Here is a 23,431-nt window from a genome sequence, read left to right as displayed (position 1 = left end):
TCTCATCTTTTTAAGTGGGAGAACTTGCACAATTGGTGGCTGACTAAATACTTTGTTGCCCCACTGTGTGTAGGTCATTTAAAGAAACATGAACAGCACCAGTATAAGGGTTGTGTCATCTACAAGACTATAAGCAAGAAAGAGGTAGCCCATGAACATTTCTGAGTCTAGTTTTTCACGCTTATTTGAAAAGGGTTGGGATAGAGAAAATATTCCACAATGGAATAAATTAAGGTTTATGTCAAGACAGGAACTTCAGAATTTGGGCTGTTAGTGAGAAAGTTCTCTTTTTCAGGTTAAGAAAGTCCTATAGGCCTAGCTGGTGATTGCTATTACTAAGACTTCTAAACTCAGATTGAGGCAGTTGTTTTTTAAAAAGTTCTGACATGCTGAGCTTTGTCTGAAACTGATTCTTCTGATTTTGAGCTCAATGTTATCACTGCTACACTGCTACAATTCAAGGGCTATGTCTGCTGTGTATATCTGCTTGTACCACACAGTCATATATGCCAATGGTAATTGGGGGAGGAAGCCACCCTTTCCTCACCTAATTTGTAGCTATTCCTTTCTAAATTCCTGCTTTCCTGCTCTTAATGATACGTTTAATTAACTTGTAATGCTCTTAAAGTGAAGAAGTTGCAGTCCTTTAAGAATATTGCTGAAAAGAAATGAACGGTGGCATTAGCAAGGGAAATTTGTATTCTGTTCCTCACTGCAAATGGATGAATAGTGGGCCTATGACGCCAACAGTTTGCCCATTTATGTTTTGTAGTTACGCATAGAAACTTACCTTCATGACAAAAGGGCCCCCACTGTCACCCTCACAAGCATCTCCTCTCTTGCTATCTTCTGGACTATAACCTAAAAAAAAAAAGAGCAATTAGTAGAGGCTGCACACTCCTTTTTTCCCCCTGTTTTTCTCCCCTCAGCTTTTAATGTAGTTCCTGAGCTAATCAGTTTGATACTTAAGAAACAGTATGCTTCATTTGCTGCAATGGCTTACTTAAATTTATAAACCTAGGTTTACTTTTTTTAATTGGGGTTATTTTCAGCTGGGTTCACTCTAGATCACACCAAACGCTAATTACTGGTTGTTTTCTTGTTCTGTGTGAACACAGACAATGCCGTTGGTTTGGCGGTTAGTACGCAGAAACTCCATGACTTTGTGAGGTGTTTAGCATGTTTGCTGTCATAAGATATACAGGCTATCACGGTTTAAATGATCTATCTATATAGAATGGTTTCAAACATGTTAACATCAGAAAATGCTATATTTAATATCAGATCTTCAATTATTATTTTTATTCCGAGGCAAAGTTTTACATATTTTAGCTAAAACCATTTGGCTAAGAGTCTAGAAATGGTTTCTTTCAATTCACCATAATCTTGTGAGGGCTTTATAAAATGATGGAGTAATGAAAGTCATAAAGAGTTCTTCTATAAGGGAGAGGGGCGGTCTCTAAATATGATAAAATAAAATGCAAATAATATGGCAGAAAATTGTTCATTTGTTTCATGTGAGATGCTCCAGAGATTTTTTTTTCTATTATAAACCAGCTCATTATAATATAACTTATTTAAACCAGAGTGAGTTGCTAGAGAAGCTTCATTTCTGGTTTATTTATAAATAAAAAAGTGGATGTTGCTTTGCCAAGGGAAATGCACTCTATGAGTTTTTGCCGGTTAGTCTTATTCAGCCTAACTACCTGATGGTCACAGAAGTAAAATGGAGATTTTCCATTTAAGCCGCTTGAACTCTTGGAGGAAACGAGAGATAGAAATCTAAAAAAAACACTCTCCAAATTAGAAACAATTTTTTCACCCTTATTTAAGTTTTGTTTAGGATATATCCAAGGCAGCTTAAGTTAAGAGTATGGTTCTATACCACAGATGTCAGGCTCGATCGCGTGATGTTTTTTGCCTTTGCGGAACTGGGCTGGGCGTGGCCTATGCATGATGCATCCAGCCCACGAGCTGCTAGTTTGACACCCCTGTTCTACACTGATGTGTGCCATTTCTAGAGGTAAGGGAAAAAGATGTGAGAGGTTCTATGTTGTACAGTGTTGTAATTTGGGAGTCATAACGGTAGGTGAATTAGAAGGATTCTTTTGCCTATTTATCCACTCAGTGTCCATTACTGATGTATTTATATTTGGAAAAAGACACTCAGTTATTCCATTTGCTCACTGTAGAGCAAAGGAATGGAGGCCATAGTAGTAACAGGATGACAGTTGATAATCTTCCCTCTCATACAATGAAAATAACTTTCCTTTGTCCTATTGATCGACTGCTATTCCTTACATGGTGGGCCTTGAAAGCTGTTATTTGATCAGTACCCAACTGCAAACACAAAGAATCATGCCTACTTCTGCCTCAGCATCAAGGTCCTAGGAAAACTCACCTGCACAGAACATGTTGTCTGTGACTTTAATATTAGTGGATGCCTTACAGATGTCCCTGTTCACAATGGGGAGATTCACCTCCTGCAGCACACTGGGCAGTTGTCGCGTCCCTGCACCCCAGGTGTCAAACAGATTACCCCAACCAGTAACACGGCCTTTATATCCTGATAACAATAGGCTATGGAACAAAAGTGGAATTGATTAAAAAATTTTGGAGATACTAGAGTGAGATAGATTAATATAAATAATGGAGATAGGTGCATCATTAAAACAGATCATTTATATTTGCCCAACTTGGGCAATATATGATGACCTTCCTCTTGGTCTCCCCCCACCATCTGAATTGTTTGGCAGAGATCAAGTTATGACAGGAAGGATAAAAGTCAACCATTTCACTAAGAACTGGGTGAGGAGATTGCAGAAATCACAAGAAGAAAAGGAAAGATTCAGTAAAAATAAACAATTTTAGAGCACACGAGTATTTTGCTCATTGCAAATGCTGCTCAAATCTTGAACTCTCCCACGCAAGTTCTCTTTTGCTCTGAAAATAGAAAAAAAATTGCTTTTCTGAAAATGTGAAATTACACTTCCATCTGCTGCCCTACAACCTAACTCCTTTTTCAATATTTCTGACACTATGAATTCCTTCCTCTATATTTCTTGGTTCTTTTCTACAGAACAAGTGAGAACTCTCCAGTTTGTTCAGCAGTCCCAGGGAGTTTTTCTCTTGCAAGCGTTTTGTAGCTAAAAGACTTTCAGCTAAGATATTTGAGCTCTTTCATTGTGGTTCTTGGATCTTCAGCCACATCAGAGCTAGATGGTGGGAACTCTGGCATAGCTCAGTCATCAAATTTTTCTATTGGTCAAAAAAGTCGAAATGGTGTCCATAACAATTGTACAATTGGTCTGCCGTCATGCTTTTTTATTTTGATCTGCAAAGGCCCATGGCAGAGTTCAAATTCATACTGTCAATGGATAAAGAAGATGGAATCTAGATATCAGAGAATGCTTCAATCCACAAAGTTGCGCAGAGTTCATTACCAACTATGTATGGCATGCTGTAAACATCCTGTAGAAAATGTCTCTTGGATTTTCTCCAGTCAACATAATGAGCTAACACAAATCAGAATTGGAAGTGAGATAAAATTGTAACACAAATCAGATAATTTGAAGCCGTATCACATTGTTTGACAGCCTAACAATCTACTGATGCAAGCAGGACCAATAATCCTTTGTCATCATGCCTAGCTGTATTCCAAGGATATTTGAAACCATACATTTTGCATTTGACAGTGATGATCTTTTTCAGACAAAGGCCAGTGAGAAGTTCAAACAATGCAAAAGCTCTGCATTATTTCTTAAGGATGCTACCACTTATTACCATTATTTCTTTCCTTGAACATGATATTGGTGCCGAAGGGCTAATACTTCCTACAGAATTCTATCCTTTTGTCTCACAGAGGACTCAAGACTTCTTAGATCTTGGTTCCAGCAATTCTAACACAGTTAATCTATGGATGCCTCTTGCATCATGTTTGGCTTTATTTCTTCCAAGCTAGTGGATGTGAATACTGATTTTCTTATTTTTTGTTACCCCTAAAGAAGCAACTACAGATTGCTAGGAGTATCCTTGGTGTTCTCTGAGCTTGATTGTTTTCTTGAAAATCTTTCATTGATCACTACTAGACTAACCTAGATGGCACTGAAGAAATTTCCTAGTTGGTAATGAAACATCTCAGAGTATCAAGAGCTCCACAGTTCAACCCTGAATTACAAATACTCTCTTCTAGTGGGATGGTTAGGGCCTAGACATTATTATTAGTAGTTATGGAACTGAATTTCCTATTATTTACTTGAATATCACATAGTGCTAAGCCCACCCTTATTGCCATTCTTTGAAGAGAAAAAGATAATTGGGCTAGGTTTCTCAAATCTTGCCATCCCATATTTTTTACCTTTAGCTTGTTACCATCCCAAAGTGGTATGGGAGCATTCATCTTGTGGACTGTGAGATTTGAATTTATTGAATGCATCAGATGGTTGCTCTGACATCCATTGAATTCCTGCTTCAGACTAAATTGGCTAGCTTCCCCTGAGTTTAACACATTCTTGCATAGCTATTCAGCCCAATCATTACTGCTTCCTTTAATGTATGTGATAATGAAGTCTTTATAATTGTGTAAACATTTAAACACCTCCGCACATTGGCTGTTTATGGTGTGCCCAAATTTAGTTCAGTCTTTTTTGTAGCTTCCAATCTTTGCATTATCATGCCAGAATCACAAATTGCTCATTCGGGGTCCTGCCATTTATGAGCACCTCTGAATATCTGCAAATATTAAATGTTCCTTCCCAGAGACTGAAGAATACTGCAATCCTTCCTGATTGCAAGAGAGTGAAAAGATTAGGAGGACAGACTCTGTTGCCTGTACAAAGATCAAAGTGCTGGGCAGTGGCAAGATGCCAGGGGAAAAAACCTCACAGACATTCCAGTATTGGTAATTGAGATAAGGAGTAAGAAGGCATATAAATTACAAAAGGAAAGTGAGAAAAAGTGACATGAGAGGGAAGAAAATTAAATAAGATAATAATTATGTTTTTATCCTATTGTGTAAATACATAGAAAAACATACTGATTTTGTATATAATGCATATGAATCTCAGAATCATAGGGCTAGAAGGGACTTTGGAGGTCTTTTAGTCCAGTATATTTACTTGTATCTAATCATTAGATACAATAATAATTTAATAGTAATAATAAATAATAATAAAATAATTAAATCATTCAAAAAAACTACCTCATTAGTATAGATATATCCATCATTTGTTTAATTACTGGCTGTGTGTATCAATTCCCTTTTACATTGTGAAATTGTGTCACTCATATTTGGCAGTGAAATAGTTAAATTATGCTGGCACAAGTACTTTAAAACTTTATCAAGTTTTTAAAAACTTGTCTCCTTACCTCTGAACAACCTTCTTGGTAGGCAAACATACTGGGTGTATATAATCACTGAAAAGTACAGGCTTAGCCAGACGTAATAGTGCAATATCCCGATCCAGATTTTCCATCCAGTTATATTTGGGGTGGATGATGATTTTATCCAGGAAGATAATTTTCTCCTTGCCCTGCTCATATCTGAATATCCAGAGAGGAGAAAAAATGCAATGCTAATATCAGGACATTTTTAACTTTCTGTACTCCTTATAGTATGAACGTCAAATAGTAGTTTAATTGATTTCTCTTTCCCTTGTGTTAGTTCTGTAATATTATGATTATTATTTCTAATATAATGATGACTATTAACTTTATTGAATGTCTATCCAGATAGAACACTGTGAGTTTAACAAACAGAATAAAGTTACAGTTTATTATCATTACAAATTAAATGATGGTAACAGATTCAACTGGTCTTAACAGCTGTATCAAAATTGTCAAGCAATGTTTTTATTCACCAACACATGGGCTACAAACTGAGGACAATCAAAGAGATACTGTATGTGTCCATCACAGTTAATTATAGGACCATTCTCAGTCATTCTCAATAGAAAACATATTGTAAGAAAACCTCATTTCCGTCACCCCTGCAACACAAGTATATGTAGTCCACAACTGTAGGGGTTGGCATCAAAGGAGACTGCATTTTTTTGAGCAGTTTTCTGCAATATCACAGAAACAGATACCTGTCCAAACTGATTAATGAGGTGGCCGAAGGAATTAATCACTTCTTTAAAGCATTATTGTTGTGTCTTTACAACGTTATTCTCTCAGCTCATATATCTTGAACTTAAATATTTTAAATCCACAAGACCTGGGTCATTTCTATATAGAGAAAATTAAACTGAAATAAACCTTGCATCCTGGAACTTTTAATTGCCTGCAGATGTGAAGTAAATGGAACTATAAATAAGAGGAGCAGAGTTTAGGAGTCCCAGAATTGCTGGGAGTCAGCATTTAAATTTAATCAATTATTATTATAGTTGGTCATGCAGTCAACTAGATGTTTAGACTGGATTCAGCATTTTTATCTACCAGTTGAGTCCTTCCCAAGTCCGTCCTGGGTAACTATAGAGAGATGTTGTTGTTTGATTGTGTTATATTGTTGCAGGATGTAAGCTGTTTCAAGTAAAGCTCTTTTGAAACTGACTAATGGTGATTTTATCAATGCCGATGTTGTTCAAGTAATGCTCTGGATATTCTGGGATTGCACCCAAAAATATCTATTACAACTATCACAATTTTTGGTTTCTTTTGCCGGAGTCATTAGTCTTTGCATTTTGTGATGCTATTATTAAAGTTGGTGGATTGAGGCGTTTCATTCCTGCTGACAAGTCGTCTGCTCTGTCCTTGTGATTTCCATTTCTGCCCCTGTTTCAACAGGACACCACCTTCCAGTTAGGAAAAAGGGGATGATAGAAGGCTGTTATGTGGTGGAATGTAGTCTGCATTCCCAGGAGGGAGGGAGTGCATTCCAGCGGAGCAAACTACAGCGAAGTTTGGATAGTTGTGTGGGAGAAAGAGAGTTAGCTCCTCCCTAGTAATTCTCAGAGTATACAATATGTGTAATGGTCCACGTATTCTGCTTTAGTTTGGCAAGATTACTGCCTAGGGGTAAAAAAAAACAATAGAGGAAATTCCTTAGAAGAATTTCAGTGTGACTTTCTTGATTTTTGGAACCTGGCAGTTATGACCTACACTCAGTGTAGAATTTGACAGGCTTATAACCTTTTAAGCGCTTACCGTATCCTGTTATGTTTGCCAATCCGTACAAGGAGGTCATCGGTTGTGTAATTTTTATCCCAGGGTGGATAGAAAATGCAATGTGCAGCAGTGAGGACCCAGCAACTGCTGAGGAGACTAGCACCACATACTAGCTCCTGTGGTTTCTTCTTGAATATCATGACTTGCCTAAGTACAATAAAATTAGAAATGCAGCGCGTAGGAAAGCAACTTTTTCAGGATTGATCATATCATTGAAACACTCTACAGGTAGAGAATGGATAGACTGCAATTGACTTGCATGTTATCTTTTCTTTGTATTGCTCGTTCCTCTTACCGCCCAGGGTTCACAAAGAGGAAAGAGATAGAAATTAACAAGGTATACTTCTTTTAGAAGCGGCAGAGGCAACTCATGCATCAACTGCAGTGGTGGGTTGCAGGTGGTATGCCTCGGTACGCGCTTACCAGTGCCTGCCAGAAGCAGCAGCCACTGTACCAGAACGGTGCTTTGGAGGGCCCACCCGCCCTCGTTCCTTACCTGTATTTGAAGGAAATAGGCCATCTGCGCATGCACGCACAGTGTATGGCGCCTGCGTAACTCTCCACTGAGCAGCTGAAGCATTGCAGGTGGTGGGTGCACATGCATGTGCAGTGTGCGTGCCCGTGGTGCACGCCCGGCTCCCATTGCAACATACCGGTTGAACAGGAGCCGAAACCCACTACTGATCAACTGATACAGTCAGTGTCAGTAATCAAACATACACAGGAAGGAAAATAAGCAAACTCTCCCCATTCCATCTCATTCCCACAACCAGACTTACCATGGTGCACTGCCCATTTCAGCATCTACCCCCTTCACAATTCGGCCTTGGGAATAGGACTCCAGTAGCTCATTCTCCGTGTTGTCAGAGATTTGCTTTTTCTCAAACAGGGGACGGATGCCACAATCTGGAAATATAGCCCCATCCACATGTGATTGACTAGTTCACAAGTTCACAAGTCTTTCATAAGCCAAACATCTGCTAGGAAGAGATGACAGTGAGTAGCTAGCTTCTGGCATAAGAACTTTTCCTGATCAACATGGATGTTGCCCAGAAAAGGTGGAAAACATCTGCCTTAGGGAAGATTGGTTCTCTCTTCTACCAACCTCAACCATTATCATGGACAACAACAAAGTGTTTGAGTAATCTGTGGTATCCTGTGTGCAGTGTGTCAGTGGATCATTTTAGAGGACACCATTGGCTGAGCATGATTCTCCTTCAAGCAGGGCGGCTTTCTATTTGCTGCACTTAATTTATCCCAAAATTAGCTATTACGACAGTATTATTTATGAGCCTCCTTATTAACTCTGAGTCAACACAGCTATGTTGAGAAAGGAAATTTATGCTAGTGCAATCTGAATGAAGCACGCAAAATGTTTGGATATGCCCAAAAGGCAGAGTTAAGGAGAGAGAGACTTCAGTAGTGATTTCCTATCATTCTTATTTTTCATAGCAAATAAAACTTATTTCCCAGATTTCTACTCCGCCCACCTCCTATTGGACAATGGGAAGGTTCCAATGATAAGACCTTTGAGGAAAAAAGAAAATGCCCATAAACAAATCATCTGATTACAACCACAGGCTACCTTTTTTGTTTTATATATGTTTTCTTTTGTGTCAAATATTTTAACATTCTTATTTGCCCATAGTCATTTAGGCTTGAGGTAGAATGCCATTCAAAAGAATAGCCTCTAGGCTGAAAAATATGATGTTTCTCTGTGCTAACCCCATATTAAATGAGGAATTATATTATCTTTTTTCTCTAATTTCACTAATGTTCTTTCTTTAATTGATTCCTTTCCTCACCTGCTTCACCTTCACCAAACGTCTTAGGATCAAAGAAAGTTTCATGTTGCTGGTTAGTAGTTCGTGAGATATCAGGAATATCATCAGCATAATTTAGATTGTTTTCTGAAATGAAGAGGGACAGAAAAATACAAAGAAGTAATTTAGTTAAAACATTGTGATTTCTCTGTCAGTGGACTTGAGCATTCTTGATATATGAGGAGGCCCTATGGATTCTTAGCAGGGGAAAAAAATAGTCTGCTGCCATGATAGTTGCTGGGATCCAATAAGTTCCTGGATTTGGTGGGGGCTCATCTGTGGACTTTTTGTTTTCAGCAATGCGTGTTACACTCAAAAGAATTACAATTGGAAAACAATAATTCCACTGTAGAACCTCAAAATTGTCCTCTATTAAGTATCAGCATGCCCTCCCGGATACTACATTCCTTCAGTGAGCATGGAAATAGAAGCCTGTTCCTCACCACAGTAGTTCAAGTTGCAATAATTGTAGGTCATGTTTGGGTGGTCTACGTAGCACCAGACCCCTTCCTCATCATGATCAGGGTTGCGGCAGTAATTCTCCTCCAGAGGCACTTCGTCCAAGAAGTTTTTGCTAGCGCTCAACTGTCTTACTTTTTCTGAAGCCCATGGCAAGCACTGGTCTCCAGACACTGTGACAGAAAGAGTCCCTCTATAGAGCAACCCTTCCTCAGATTCACATTCCTCCTCCTGCTGTGTTTGCCCTTGTAAATGAGGAGGTGTTGGAGAGAGGGGAACTGTTGTCCGGTTCTCACCTAAAAGGAAGAGCAACATTACCGTAAGCATTGATGAAACAGCATCTCAGCTGACAGAAAAAAAGGCACAGCATCTGTTTTCCCTGACAGACATGCAGGACCTGAAAGTAATGGTTTTGCTTCATACTACACATGTCATTCAACTGTTACTTTACATCAAGTATTTATCTTAGTCTGAATTCTGAGGACAAGCTAAGAACTTGTGGTGTTCAGTTTGATGAACTTGGGGGAGACATGATGGCTGTGTTCAGGTCCATGGAGAGAAGTTAAAGGGAAGGAGGCCATGATTTGCTCAGGAGGATGCCGTTCAAAAGTTTGTTCTGAATCTCAATGAAAATCCTAAAAGTGGCCAAGCTATGATTGTACGATTGCGTGGATTATAGTCTAATTTCATGCAGATTTTTGCCTAATTCCAAAAGTAGTGTGCAAGCAATTAACGGAGACTTCTAGTGAGAATAATTTATCCTAACTGCTATGCAGGAAGGGGTGTAAGAGTAAGTTGAAAAAACAAAGAATCAGAAAGAGGAAATTGAAGAAAATTGAAAGTGTCGGGGAAAAAATGACTTCCAGGGAAGCAACTGGACTGAGGAGCTAACAACTACGATAATAAGATGAACAGGTGAACAGATCAGCTCCTTGGAATTCCTCTCTGGATCAAGGAGGAAAGTGAGGAAAGATGAGGCTCACAGTGAAGAAAGGCTTGCCACAAAAGTAAAAAATAACAAAAAAAAAAAAAAGCTTCCAACATGTTAAAAATAAGAAAAAAGTTAAGGAAACAATTGGTCCATTGCTGGGAGAAAGTGGCAAGAAAATGACAAGCAACAGGGAGAAAGCAGAACTATTTAACTCATTTTTTGCATCTGTCTTTACACAAAGGAATAAAACAATCCAACCTATCAAAAACAGCACCATAAAAATCAGATTAGGAACACAAGTTGAAATACGGAAGAAAATGGTAAGCGAGCACCTGTCTACCCTAGACGTTCAGCCTGACCTCAATACCAGGAAAGATTCTGGAAAAGATAATCAAGCAACGAATTAGCGAACACCTAGAAGTAAACAAAGTAATAGCCAAAACCAACATGGGTTTGTCAAAAGCAGATCATACCAGACTAATCTTATTGCATTCTTTGACAAAGTGACAAAATTAGTAGACCAGAGGAATGCCGTTGATATAGTTATCTTGGACTTCAATAAGGCATTTGATAAGGTAGACCATAACCTATTACTAGATAAAGTAGAGAAATGTGGGTTAGACAGCATCACCACCAGATGGATTTGTAACTGGCTGACCAACCGCACTCAACGTGTAGTCCTCAATGGAAATGCATCTACATAGAGGGAAATATGCAGTGGAGTACCCCAAGGCTTTGTTTTAGGCCCAGTACTCTTCAACATCTTCATCAATGATTTGGATGAGGGAATAAATGGGGAACTCATCAAATTTGCAGATGACACCAAGCTGGCAGGAATAGCCAACATTCCAGAAGATAAGGCTTAAGATACAGAAAAATCTTGATAAACTTGAACTTTGGCCACTATCTAATAAAGTGAAATTCAATGGTGAAAAGAGTAAGGTTCTACATTTAGGCAAGAAAAACGAAATGTACAGGTACAGTATAGGTGGTACCTTGCTCAATAGTAGTAACTGTGAGAGGGATCCTGGAGTCCTAGTAGACAACCATTTAAATATGAGCCAGCAGTGTACAGCTGCTGCCAAAAAAGCCAACAGAGTCCTAGGCTACATAAACAGAGGGATAGAATCAAGATCACGTGAAGTGTTAATACTACTTTATAATTCCTTGGTAAGGACACACTTGGAATACTGCATTCAGTTTTGGTCACCACGATGTAGAAAAGATGTGGAGACTCTAGAAAGAGTGCAGAGTAGAGCAACAAAGATGATTAGGGGACTGGAGACTAAAACATGAACGGTTGCAGGAACTAGGTATGTCTAGTTTAATGAAAAGAAGGACTAGGAGAGACATGATAGCAGTGTTCCAATATCTCAGGGGTTGCCACAAAGAACTATTCTCCAAGGTACCTCAGTGTAGAACAAGAAGCAATGGGTGGAAACTGATCAGGGAGAGAAGCAACTTAGAACTGAGGAGAAATTTCCTGACGGAACAATTAATCAGTGGAACAGCTTGCCTCCAGAAGTTGTGAATGCCCCAACACTGGAAGTCTTTAAGAAGATGTTGGATAGCCATTTGTCTGAAATGGTATAGGATTTCCTGCCTAGGCACGGGGTTGGACTAGAAGACCTCCAAGTTCCCTTCCAACTGTTATTGTATTGTATTGAATTGAATTGAATTGAATAAAAAGATAAAATGATAAGAAATCAGCCAGGGATGACAGGATTAAAGATCAAGTTTTTTAAAAATAAACAAAAGAAATATAAAATGAACTTCTTTGATCAGGTTTAAATTGCATATAGGGTAATTTCCAATTGCAATTAGCGGGATTTCTTTTTTACCAGAATGAAATGATGAGGCTTTGAAAATCTGTCTACAAACGGGAATATATATTTTTATCTTATTTCTTAAAGAAAGTGATAAATTGGAACAGAAAATGGATATATTTGACTGAATATTTATGTTACTATTTCTGTAGCTCTTAATTGACTTTTGCTGATAACGACTGAACAATTCTCTTTTATAATTATTGATAAAGTATGAGTTATGGAAAAAATAGTTTTTTTAAGTTGAGAGAAAGTGTTGAGTTCCTGACATTGTTCTACATTTATTTGGAGGTGGGGGGGAGTCATCCTTTACCTTCTTATTTTTTATTTTCTGTTTTTTATTTCTTTGCACTTTTCTTTCTTTACTTTTTCTATTTTTCCTAGTTGTAATATATTTTTATATTTGCATTTATAAAGGTTAATTGTTTTTTTTAAAAAAAGAAAGCTCAGAAGCTCATCCACTTTTGATTCCATGTCTACTTCTTGCTTAGCCTCAGACATTGTTGACATTCGTGTCTCCTACAATTGACTCCTAAGATAACATACAGCCCGACCAAAAAAACCTCATCCCTTGTTTAATCCCCATATTATATAAAGTAATACCTCAGCAGAATGTACCTCTGATCTCATTTAGGATGTGTTTCCCTCACCATTAGGAAACTGATTTTAGAGGACATGTTGTGCACAAACTCATATAAATTAAGGCAGAGACCTAATCAAACTTTACCTTTTGTACCAGCACTGAGACTCACCACACACAGGAATAGCACATTCTTCTCTTCGTACTACTGGATTACGGGTGTAACACCAAGGCCCTTGGGGGTTGTTGTCAGGGTTCCTACAGTAGTTTTCAATGAGATTGGTACCTGGATGGGTTGTTTCATTGAACCTGAAAACAACCACATTATACAATAAACAAGAACCCTTCCCAGTATTGAATTTACAAGAAAAGTGATCTAAACTAGCCATTGTTTGCAAATCACAAGTATATCAGAACAAGACCACTACAGATGTGATATACGTATATGTGTGTGTGTATTTTCCTATGTCCTAATTCAGTCATGGCAAGACATTTGGTCTCAGCGTGCCCAAAACTGAAAAAAATGCTGAACTTGACTCTGTTGGTGTGTCACCCTCCACCCACTCTGAGTAAAAGAGGAACAACATAGTCTTGTTTTATTAGTTTTTGAATGGCTTTTATCTCCCCCACATCTAAGCCGTCCCAAACAGCGGCCCTCAGCAGCAGCACTGAGGCTGGGCCTGAAGTAGAGGCCCCCAGGCCTTGACTTCAGCCCTGACACTCAAAAAGGCCACCTCATGCTGTCCACCAAGACAAAATTGCTCCACCAGAGCCCAGCACTCCCCGGGATCTGCCACACGTCTCTTACATTCAGGTGATGTCCTCTTTCTATTGAAGGCCCTTGCAGCCTACCCAAGGTTGCTCTAGGTCACAAAAGGCCTTCATACTGAAATGGCTTCAGAGAAAGCTCTTCTGTTGCCTCCAAAAGTCATGTGAAAGCACAGCCTGCTTTTTGCACATTCTTTAAAGGCTCCGGAGACCACAGCCCTTCCACACAATTTCCGAACCATTCTTATGCAGCCTCCCAAAATTATGGAAGAATGGGGTGGGTGGGAGGAGGTGCTTTCGAGAAGAGATATCGCTGGGTGTTAGTGAATGCTGGTGTCAGCGTTCCAAATATCATGCAGAATTAAATCAGAGTCCAAGGCAGAGCTATCCTTAAAGTTCCAATTTAATAAGACAGACATGTTGGCCCATCTGTGGGAAACCCAAATCTGAAAGCTTCCTGGGTTTCCACCCAGTTGAAAGTTCATGATCTTGTCCCCACACCCACAAGTTCATCACATGGTCCAAACTTCCTCTGCCAAGCTGGCATTTCCACCCATCTAGTTCTGGTCAGATGCAGAAGCGCAGAGACAAAGAATGACCTTGATTTCTAGAAAGGATTTTTTTTATTTTGAAAGCAAAATACTCTTCTCCTTATTATTCCCTCTCCCAATTCCCCACTTTTGAACAGCATAGTAAAGAAAGAGAGAGTGTGTGGCAGGCCAAAGATCCTAAAAGGATTATAGCTGCAGATCTGGCAGGCAGCCTCTCCTTAGAAGAAAGGAGAGTTTCCTGAAAAGAGAATAACATAAAAGTTAACACAATTAACCACCTCGCCCCCCCCCCCCACCCAGGAGGACCCTTTGGCTTATCAGGAAACTTCTCATGAAATTGTTTTACTAACTTATCTGCTTTTAGATCCCAACTTTTCACCCAAGTAGCTTAAGACAAAGAGTACCCTTTCCAATGCACTAAATACTGTAAGTGACCCCTATACAGCCTGGAATCTAAGATTTTTTTCACTTGATAATGTGTTTCCCCTTCTACCACTACAGGAGGAGGGGGAGCTTGGGTGGACGGTCTTATGCTGGACTCAATTACTGGCTTCAACAAGCTACAATGAAATACTGGGTAAATTTTCCTTAGAATTCTGGTTAGACTGAGTCGAACTGTCATTGGGTTAATTATCTTCTCTATTGGGAATGGACCTAGAAATTTTGGGCCCAATTTCTTACTAGGCATTCTTAATCTTATGTATTTGGTAGATACAAAAACTTTGCCCCCACACAAAAGGGGGTTTGGAGTGAGCGGTGTTTATCAGCTTGCTTCTTGTAGGCTTCTGCCGCATCTGCTAGAGCTTTCTTCGTATTTTCCCATCCTTTCTTTAGTGTCCATCCATTCATTCAGAGACATGGAGGAGGGAAGTTCTCTAGGCAGCTCAGGCATGGAAACAAATTCCATGCCACTGGTAATCTGGAAAGGAGTTAATCCAATGCTGCTTTGGACTGCATTGTTTTACATCACTTCGGCGAAGGGTAGCAAATCTGACCAGTTATCTTGCTGATAGTCCCATAACACCGGATGTATTGTTTTACCATCACATTGGCCCTCTCCACTGCGCCATTTGTGCTGGATGAAATGCTGAGCTAAGTCCTAGTGTGGACCCAATGGATTTCAGAATCTCTCTCCAGAACCTGGCAGTGAACTGAACTCCGCGGTCTGAAATGATCCTCTTGGGCACCCTGTGCAAGCGATAAATGTGTTTCACAAACATTTTTGCTAATTTCTTGGCGGACGGCAACCGTGAGCAAGTGATGAAATGCCTCTGCTTGGAAAACAAATCAATAACTGTCCAAATTGCTTTATTCCCGCTGCTATCTGGGAGCTCGACGATAAAATCCATTGCGATCTCCTCCCATGGTCGGCTAGGGCTGGCCACTCATTGTAGTAATCCAGGGAGCTTCCCCAGCCCTATTTTCATCGTTGCGCAAGTAGCACAGCTTTTTACATAATCTTCCACCTCCGACTTCATCTTTGGCCACCAAAATTGATGCCTGGCGAAGTGGAGCGTTTTTAGGAATCCAAAGTGGCCTCCTAGTTTCGCATCATGGCTTCGCTATAGGACTTCCAGCCTCAACCCTGCGGGGACGTACAGTTTGGACCCCTTCCAGGCTAAGCCACTGCTATTCATTAGGATGTCCTTGTTATTGTTGAACCACGGGTCTGCTGGGAGTGCTGCTTTGAACTCTGTTGTCAGCTTATCCTGGCTTCAGGTGGTGACCTGGGCCATCTGTTGGTGGGAGGAAGAAATGATGGGTTGAACAACTTCTTACTGTCATACTGCGGTTTTCTTGACAAAGCATACGCCAACAAGTTCTTCCCCGTAAAGATGTGTTTAATTCCAAATTTAAACTTTTGGAAGTGTGCCCAGCAAACTTGTTTGGGGGATAGTCTTCAATGGGCGTGGATAGCTTCGAGGTTTTTATGATCAATCCAGACCTCGAACGACATACCCCCCCCCCTTCCAGGAGATGTCTCCACATGAACAGGCTCCACCTGATCGCGAACACTTCTTTCTCCCAAATGGCCCACCTCCTTTCTTGGAGATGTAAGTGCACAGCAAGAGGTGGCCCTCTCTATTCTTTTGTAGTAGCACTGCAGCTCTTGTTACATCACTGGCATCCATCTGGATTATGAATTTTCATCGCTGGGGCCCCTCCAATCAGTGTTTCATTCACTTGCTCAAACCCAATGGGATGATTTAGGGATCTTGTGTGTATACCTAGTTGCTCCACAATTGACATGCTGATTAAGCATTGGGTGCAGCCGGTGTCCACAATTGCCCCAACTTCCCCTTCCGCTCCCATTTCTGGCACTTGGAAGTTGCATTTTATTGTAAAGGGGCGGATGGGTGCACTAACCATTGGGTCATCTTTGGCATTTTCCTCCTCCAAGGCCTCTCCATTGGTAGGACTTTTTGTCACCTTAGGTTGGGGATCCTCTTCTGGAGGTTGTTGGCCCAGATGACTCTTCTGTGGTGGCTTCTGGGGCCTTCTCTTTACCACACTGGCAGTTGGTGCACACCTTAGTGATATTGGGACTAGAGCCAAGCACTCTGACGCTCTGTGGCCGAATTGACAGCAATATTGACATTTTATTGCCCACCCCCCAAGGGGTGGAACCCAGTTGCACCTGGCAACTTAGGAATTGCTTCATCACTTTGTTCTGCCATCCATCCTGCAGCTTCCCCCTCATTCATTCCTTCTCCCATTGTCGAGAACTCTTCCCTGTAGGAAGGTGGAGTAAGAACCTGTTGGGGCATTGCAGGTACACATTGTTCCAGCATCCATCCTGCAGCTTCCCCCTCATTCATCCTTTCTTCCATTGTTGAGAACTCTTCTCTGTAGGAAGGTGGGGTAAGAACCTGTTGGGGCATTGCAGGAGATACTAGAACCGGTGGGGAGATTAATCCCTGGTTTGGCCACTGCCCAGTTATCTGCCATGTTGAGGGAGAGCAGGTGCCCATTGGCATCTTTCCCATCCATGACCTGGGAAGAAAGCCCACTTTGGTGGTGCTTGATTCACACGCTGCAGCCCAATTTCTGGTGGCTGGCTAGTGAAAGATGCTGGCCAAACCCCTTCTTGCTGACTCAACTCATTTATTGCTGTATGGAAGGAGTAATTATCTCCACTCCAGTCCTTCTGTCCATTAGAGGTTTTATTAGTGAATGAGGGAAAAAATTGACTCACATTTGGCTGTAGAAGTTGGTCTGGGAGGCCCCATTTATCTGTTCGCTTCTAGCTATGTGTAGAATAAACCTTTCCAGGTCCTTTCGGCAGCATTCTTCCAGACGCTATAATTCTTCAAATAGAGACTCCTTCGCACTTAAGAAGCTTCAAACATAAATTCTTCTGCACTTTGAAGTTTTGCAGATAAGTGTCTTGTTCAAATATCATGTGGAATTAAATCAGAGTCCAAGGCAGAGCTGTTCTTAAAGTTCCAATTTAATAAGACAGACATGTTGACACATCTGTGGGAAACCCAAATCTGAAAACTTCCTGGGTTTCCACCCAGTTGAAAGTTCATGATCTTGTCCCCACACCCACCAGTTCATCACATGGTCCAATCTTCCTCTGCCATGCTGGCATTTCCACCTATCTAGTTCCGGTCAGATGCAGAGGTGCAGAGACAAAGAATGACCTTGATTTCTGGAAAGGGATTTTTTATTTTGAAAACAACCACATTCTACTTCTTACTATTCCCTCTCCTATTTCCCCGCTATTGAACAGCATAGTAAAGAAAGAGAGAGAGTGTGTGGCAGGCCAAAGATCCTAAAAGGATTATAACTGCAGGCCTGACAGCTGGCTTGTCACTGAAAAAGTGTGTGTCCCTTTTGACACACACTCCATAGGTTTCCCATCACTGACCTTAGCTGACCCTCTCTTAAACAGGTGATTTAAAATCAGTTTCTGCCTCTGACAGATAAATGACCAATCAGTCTTCCTTGGAACCCTGACATCTACCTCCAACAGCCTACATTTAGCAGGGGCTGAGAAGGAGTTGAGGAGTTGAGCAAAATTGTCAGCTTTTGCTAGAAAGCAGAGATTTTCTAGCAAAACAGCTTTTGAATGTGTTGAAGAGAGCTGTAGACCACACATGCCAGCTTGCATCTCTGTGTATCTTTGCTGAAAGGTATTTCAATGTCAGTATGGAAGAAACAACCTCAGAATCCACTCATTTTTTGCATTCAGAATTATTTTTTCAGGGAAGGAAGGCTGCTTGTTCAATTTTAGTCACGCAGCAAATACATCTTTCTTCCAGCTGGGTTTCAGTATATTTAAGCGGGGTAGTTATAGTCTTATTTTATTAATTGTTGAATGGCTCTGAAAACTCTTATTCACCTGAGGTTTTATCATTGTAAGCTGACTTAGGATCTGCCGTTAAGAATTAAAAGATAATACAGAACTTTCTAAAGATAAATAAACTTACTGAGGTTTGTGAGGAAATTTGCTGGACCAGAACTGACATTCAGTTCCTGACTTGGTAACCGAAATCTTTCCCCTGTAATTCTGCCCTACTCCTAGGACACAGGAACCTATCAAGAGTTCAAAGCACAGAATGAGTGAAACATAAATCATAGCATGGAGAATCAAGCTAAAGATTGGATTTGGGGTGACAGAACATACAGGATTGATTGCATTTGTCCAGGTTTATGATTGCTTTTGAGAAGAGGCCAATGAATGGTTTAAATGGCTCCAACAAAACTCATTAATTTTTAAATAGCGCCTATGTCAGAAATTATATGAAAATTCAATACAGTATTTCTAATAGACTAGTGATATAAATAGCTATCAGGTGATGCTGCCATTGACTGAATAATAGATCTTTATCAAAAGATATGCATAATATTTAAAATAATTTAGAGTCTTTAGAATTAAAATTACAGTAAAAGCAAAGAAATAATCCCAATCTTCAGCAATTTTACACCCAGATCTTATTTTTTAAATGAATAGGGTTTTCCCATTGAAAAAAATCTTGCCTCTTTCTCTTACTATTCTAACAACTACTTTGTCATCAGTTTAGAATTTGCCTCCATTCTCTTGAAAGACAGGAACTTCTTTGTGCCCACTAATACCAAGAAAGGAATAATAGATCGTCCACAATGTTTTTACCTTTCAAACACTCATCCAGAGTTGCTCTCTTTTCCAATAGAGTGTTACAAACTAACAAAAGAAGAAAAATATTTAGTCCAAGTAGACCAGCAGCTCATTTATAAAAGGTAGAATTAATCAAATCTAATTATCACTGGAAATGATTATCATGCCTAAAATTATGAATGCCTTTTCTTCAGCTTCTCCACAAATTTCTCCTCCGCAATCAAGCCATAGAACTATTTCCCTCAAGATTTCATTCTCCTGATATTTATTAATTTAATTCCCATCTAGCATAGACATGGAAAGTGTGAGTTCTAATATATGTACGTAGAATACATATATTTGATTCTGACCGTTGACTTAAGAATAAACAAGAACTTGGAATGAACATTCAACAATAAATTATCTGCAAAATTCTGGTTATCTGATGAGACTCACACAAAACATACCTGAATACTGTGCCCAGAATTGATCCTGCAAAATAAAAGCATTGACTTAGAAGACTGACCAGTGCTAAATTGATTTAGTATTGTAAACTGAGGTGTTTATTGAAATTTTGAAATAAAAAGGAAATATGACTCAGTCAAAAAAGGCAAGGAAACACAACATCTTGCTGCCAGTAATGCAGTCTATTGCTGTGGTATAGTATCATGATCAAGAGAAACTATTGCTCCTCTCTATAGTACATTGGGTCAATCATACCTAGAACATTGCATTCACTTCTGATCACTGCATTTTAGGGAAGATTTAGACAAACTAGAATATGGTGAGCAGAGGAAAGAGCAACCCAAATGTTATAGGACCTTGGGGAAAAAAATTGTGAAGAAATGTTGGAAGCATTGGGTTTAAATTAAAGTAGTTTTTAGTTTAAATGGCAAGAAAGTAGATTTTGACTGCATGTCAGGAAATCGTTCCTTATGGTAAGAGCTATTCCACAATGAAACAGACTGGCTGAAGTGGTGACAGACTTTCACTCAGTGGTTGATCTCTGAGATCCCTTCCAAGTCTTACATAATGAACAGCAAATATTTCAGACATAACTAATAATTGAAAAAATAATCTTGCTCTACTGTATATAGGAGAGAAATACTTCAAACGGTAGATGGACTCTAAATACGTGACTAACTAGTTCTAGGAATTGGTATATCAAATGATACATACTGTGTGGATGTTGGACTCAAGGGCTTCACGGGCCTCCTCATAGACACAGGTTTCCTCTAGACACTCCCGCTCTAGATTACCTTTAAGTATCTCCTCCATGAACCCTTTGTTAGCTCGTGGTGTGCGCTTCAGCAATGAAAGAGCTTCCTTTTGCTCAAGAAAAACTAGTAAACAACAAAACACCCAGTCAGTGGACCAAAAAGACAAAGACTGATTCTTTTTACATCTGTCTCTTACACACTGGCTAGAACTTCCAGAAGTTAAAATTGAGCAACATCTAAAGGGCCAGCGATCGATCAGCTCCAATTTTTCAAATTATAAAAATTGAAATGCCTGAAAAGCAATCTTCTTCTGGAAGTAGAACTCTCATTAATTTATGTATATCAACCTTCTTATTCTGATGCTTTCAAAATGTATTAGAACTATAATTTCCAGAATTTCTGTAGCACATATAAGTTGGGAATTGTAGGAACTGTAGCCGTAAAATTTCTGGAGGACAGCAGTTGAACCTACTATATGATCTGAGCCACAACAGGCAGAAGCAAAGTGCACTCTCCAGAATGCTAATTCAGGTAAAATTCCAAATGTTTCAGCCAGGTCAGCTAGATCACACCGACTGGAAGAAAGCAATCTAAAAAATATGATGTCTTGGAAATAGTACCGGATTTAGACTTAGTGAGATCCTAAGATATATAAAGCTTGGAGGTAAAGGTAAAGATAAAAGAATCCTTGTGGATTATAATCTGCTAGCTGTTGCCTATATAAATCTTGGAGGCTCCCTTGTTAAAAACTTACATTAGAAGGTCTCACAAGGTGTGTATTAAAAGAGGATAATTGATCATCTCCCCAAAATGGAAAAACATATGGTAAATGCCTTTTAATTATTCAATAGCAAGGTGTTTGAAGTAAAAAAAATACAAATTATTTTCAAGTGAATGTGTTTACTAGTTACATGTTTATCATTTGGCTGGTTTGATCTGTTTTATAGATTATAATCTCTCCCATAGTTTATACTGAATATAAAAAGTCACATAAAATTCTAAGAGAGAGAGAAGAGAGAGAGAGAGGGAGAGAGAGAGAGAATGAATTCCTGAAACTTTTGAAGCCCTGTGGATTGTGAGGTTCTAAAGTGTAGCTTATGCCTAAATCTGGCACTGCCTGGGAAATCAAAAAGACCTCTAGCTCCACAACTCTGTGCCTCCCCCCCCCCCGAGCCCCTAAGCATTGATTTAAAATTAAATGTATAGCTTTACCAGTCTTACTATCCTTGATCACATGAAGCACAGTAAATTATGTGAAATTTCCTGATAGATTGTTATTTTTGTTGTAGTTAGTTGCGTAATTTAGCAATGATTTTGCATCTCGCTCTCTTTCTTTTACTATGCTTTTCTATTCTCTTTCAGTTTTTTACTTTGTTGTTTGTTCTTTTCTATCAGTTTTCTTTGTCGTTGACTACTTACAAACAATTAAGTGAAGAGTTTGAAAAGAGGAAGATTTTGCTCATTTTGGAAGTATTCAAGATTGCTCTCTAAAAGAAATCTCATGGTTGCATTATTAGTTTTAATAACCATAATAAAATATGATTGTATGAAGCAAATCTTTGTGAACTTATGATGGCAGAAATATATTTTCCTCATAATATGAAGCCAAAGTTTAACCCAAATGTATGTTTCCTTTTCCTTTTTTTCTTTTCTTTCTTCCTATCTGTAGAGAAAAAAAAACTTGTTTACTCGCCCTCACATCGTGACTGCCACTGTGATGGCAAAGTTGGCTGTCTATTTATCTAACCTTTGTAGTTCTCTCCTAATGCAACTTGCTGGGACATTTGTTTTCTCTTTTCCAAATTTAGATACCAGAACCTCCAAATCATTTTCAAGAACAAGCTCTGGAGAATGTTAAGGCAAAAATGGCTAGCTAGTAATAAAAAAGGAGGAAATGGGACAGCCTGGGGAGAAATACAAAAGACACAATGAAGAGGAATTTAAAAACTACGGAATGTATTACAGCTGTAGCTTGGCAGGCTAAAGTCTGTGCTGTTGTCACCTAAGAGGAGTTAGAAAAAGCTTGGACATGAATATCGTCCCTTATATTCAATGGCACTTTTCTAGACTAGGCTTTTATTATGCAAAGAGCCACATTATTGCAAAGGTTTATACCAGGGATCCTGGATTTCTTCTTTTTTGTTTACCCACCATCTCTCCTGACTTTTTAAGAAACAAAAATCCATTAAGAAAAGAAAGAGGGAATAGAAACACCAATACACAAACTCCTCAAAAGTCAGAGAACGTTTGAATCTTTGGTAAAGTATAAAGAAGAGCTTTTATATCAAGATAAGAACGAACTGCAACCAGAAAGAACTGATTAAGGGGGCTCCTTTCCCCATCATTATCACAAAACAAGCACAGAAAACTGCAAAAAACTTCCTCTGATGTGACTCTTGAGTAGTCTAAAAATATACACACCCAAATGAAAAAGTAAAAAAAGAGCAGCTTGGCTAAAAATCTCAAAAATAGCTGTTTTCCTCATTTTCCTTCATAAATTTCCCCCGATATTTTTCTGCTCTTCTCTTGGGAGTCATATGCAGCACTATGGATTTATTTTCAGAGTTGCGGTATTTACTGCTTGCCATAGTCACTGTGCCTAGCATTAGAAATGTGCTGCTGCTTCTTATATGACAAAGGCCTCCTGGATGCTTGATCTTCTAGCTTTTCTATCACATATAGGACAATTCCAGAATAAACCATGAGCTTTGCTGTCCTAGCCAGACAACATTGTTATAGGATTACTCTGTTTCCTCTGAAATCTCACTGATGTCTAAACTGCTCACTCTCCGGATCACGGACTGTTTACTTCTGAGTGGGCTGATTGACCTGGCAAATCTTTTTCAACTTCTCCCTCTTCCTCCCTGCTTTCAATCCCTTACCGCTGTTGCCCACTGTGAGGTGAAAGAAGGTGGCAAGGAGAAGAGTCCTCAGCATTCTGGTTCTGTTCGGCCCCATCTTGGATGCTTCTAAATGCAGAAGAACTGCGAACGAAGTGGATGAAGAAATGTTGCAACCCAGCCTGG

General features: G+C 39.4%; 1 protein-coding gene across 1 annotated transcript in view; it reads right to left on the bottom strand.

The window, feature by feature from the left end:
• Window positions 1-23,431, bottom strand: part of F2 (coagulation factor II, thrombin) — a 25,237-nt gene extending 1,806 nt beyond the window's left edge. Inside the window, exons 1-13 of the mRNA XM_032226954.1 lie at window positions 23,288-23,431; window positions 20,365-20,528; window positions 19,653-19,677; window positions 19,222-19,272; window positions 18,539-18,644; window positions 12,956-13,092; window positions 9,431-9,742; window positions 8,970-9,074; window positions 7,944-8,070; window positions 7,144-7,311; window positions 5,368-5,541; window positions 2,402-2,580; window positions 791-861 (exon numbers count right to left, since the gene is read on the bottom strand). Coding sequence (XP_032082845.1) covers window positions 791-861; window positions 2,402-2,580; window positions 5,368-5,541; window positions 7,144-7,311; window positions 7,944-8,070; window positions 8,970-9,074; window positions 9,431-9,742; window positions 12,956-13,092; window positions 18,539-18,644; window positions 19,222-19,272; window positions 19,653-19,677; window positions 20,365-20,528; window positions 23,288-23,363 — 1,695 coding nt within the window. The 5' untranslated portion in view covers window positions 23,364-23,431. The remainder of the gene's footprint in view (window positions 1-790; window positions 862-2,401; window positions 2,581-5,367; window positions 5,542-7,143; window positions 7,312-7,943; window positions 8,071-8,969; window positions 9,075-9,430; window positions 9,743-12,955; window positions 13,093-18,538; window positions 18,645-19,221; window positions 19,273-19,652; window positions 19,678-20,364; window positions 20,529-23,287) is intronic.

The sequence above is a fragment of the Thamnophis elegans genome, chromosome 1 (genome assembly GCF_009769535.1).
Source record: "Thamnophis elegans isolate rThaEle1 chromosome 1, rThaEle1.pri, whole genome shotgun sequence".
Taxonomy (NCBI): Eukaryota; Metazoa; Chordata; class Lepidosauria; order Squamata; family Colubridae; genus Thamnophis; species Thamnophis elegans.
The sequence above is the reverse complement of the archived record's forward strand: the minus strand, read 5'-3'. Positions and strand labels throughout refer to the sequence as shown.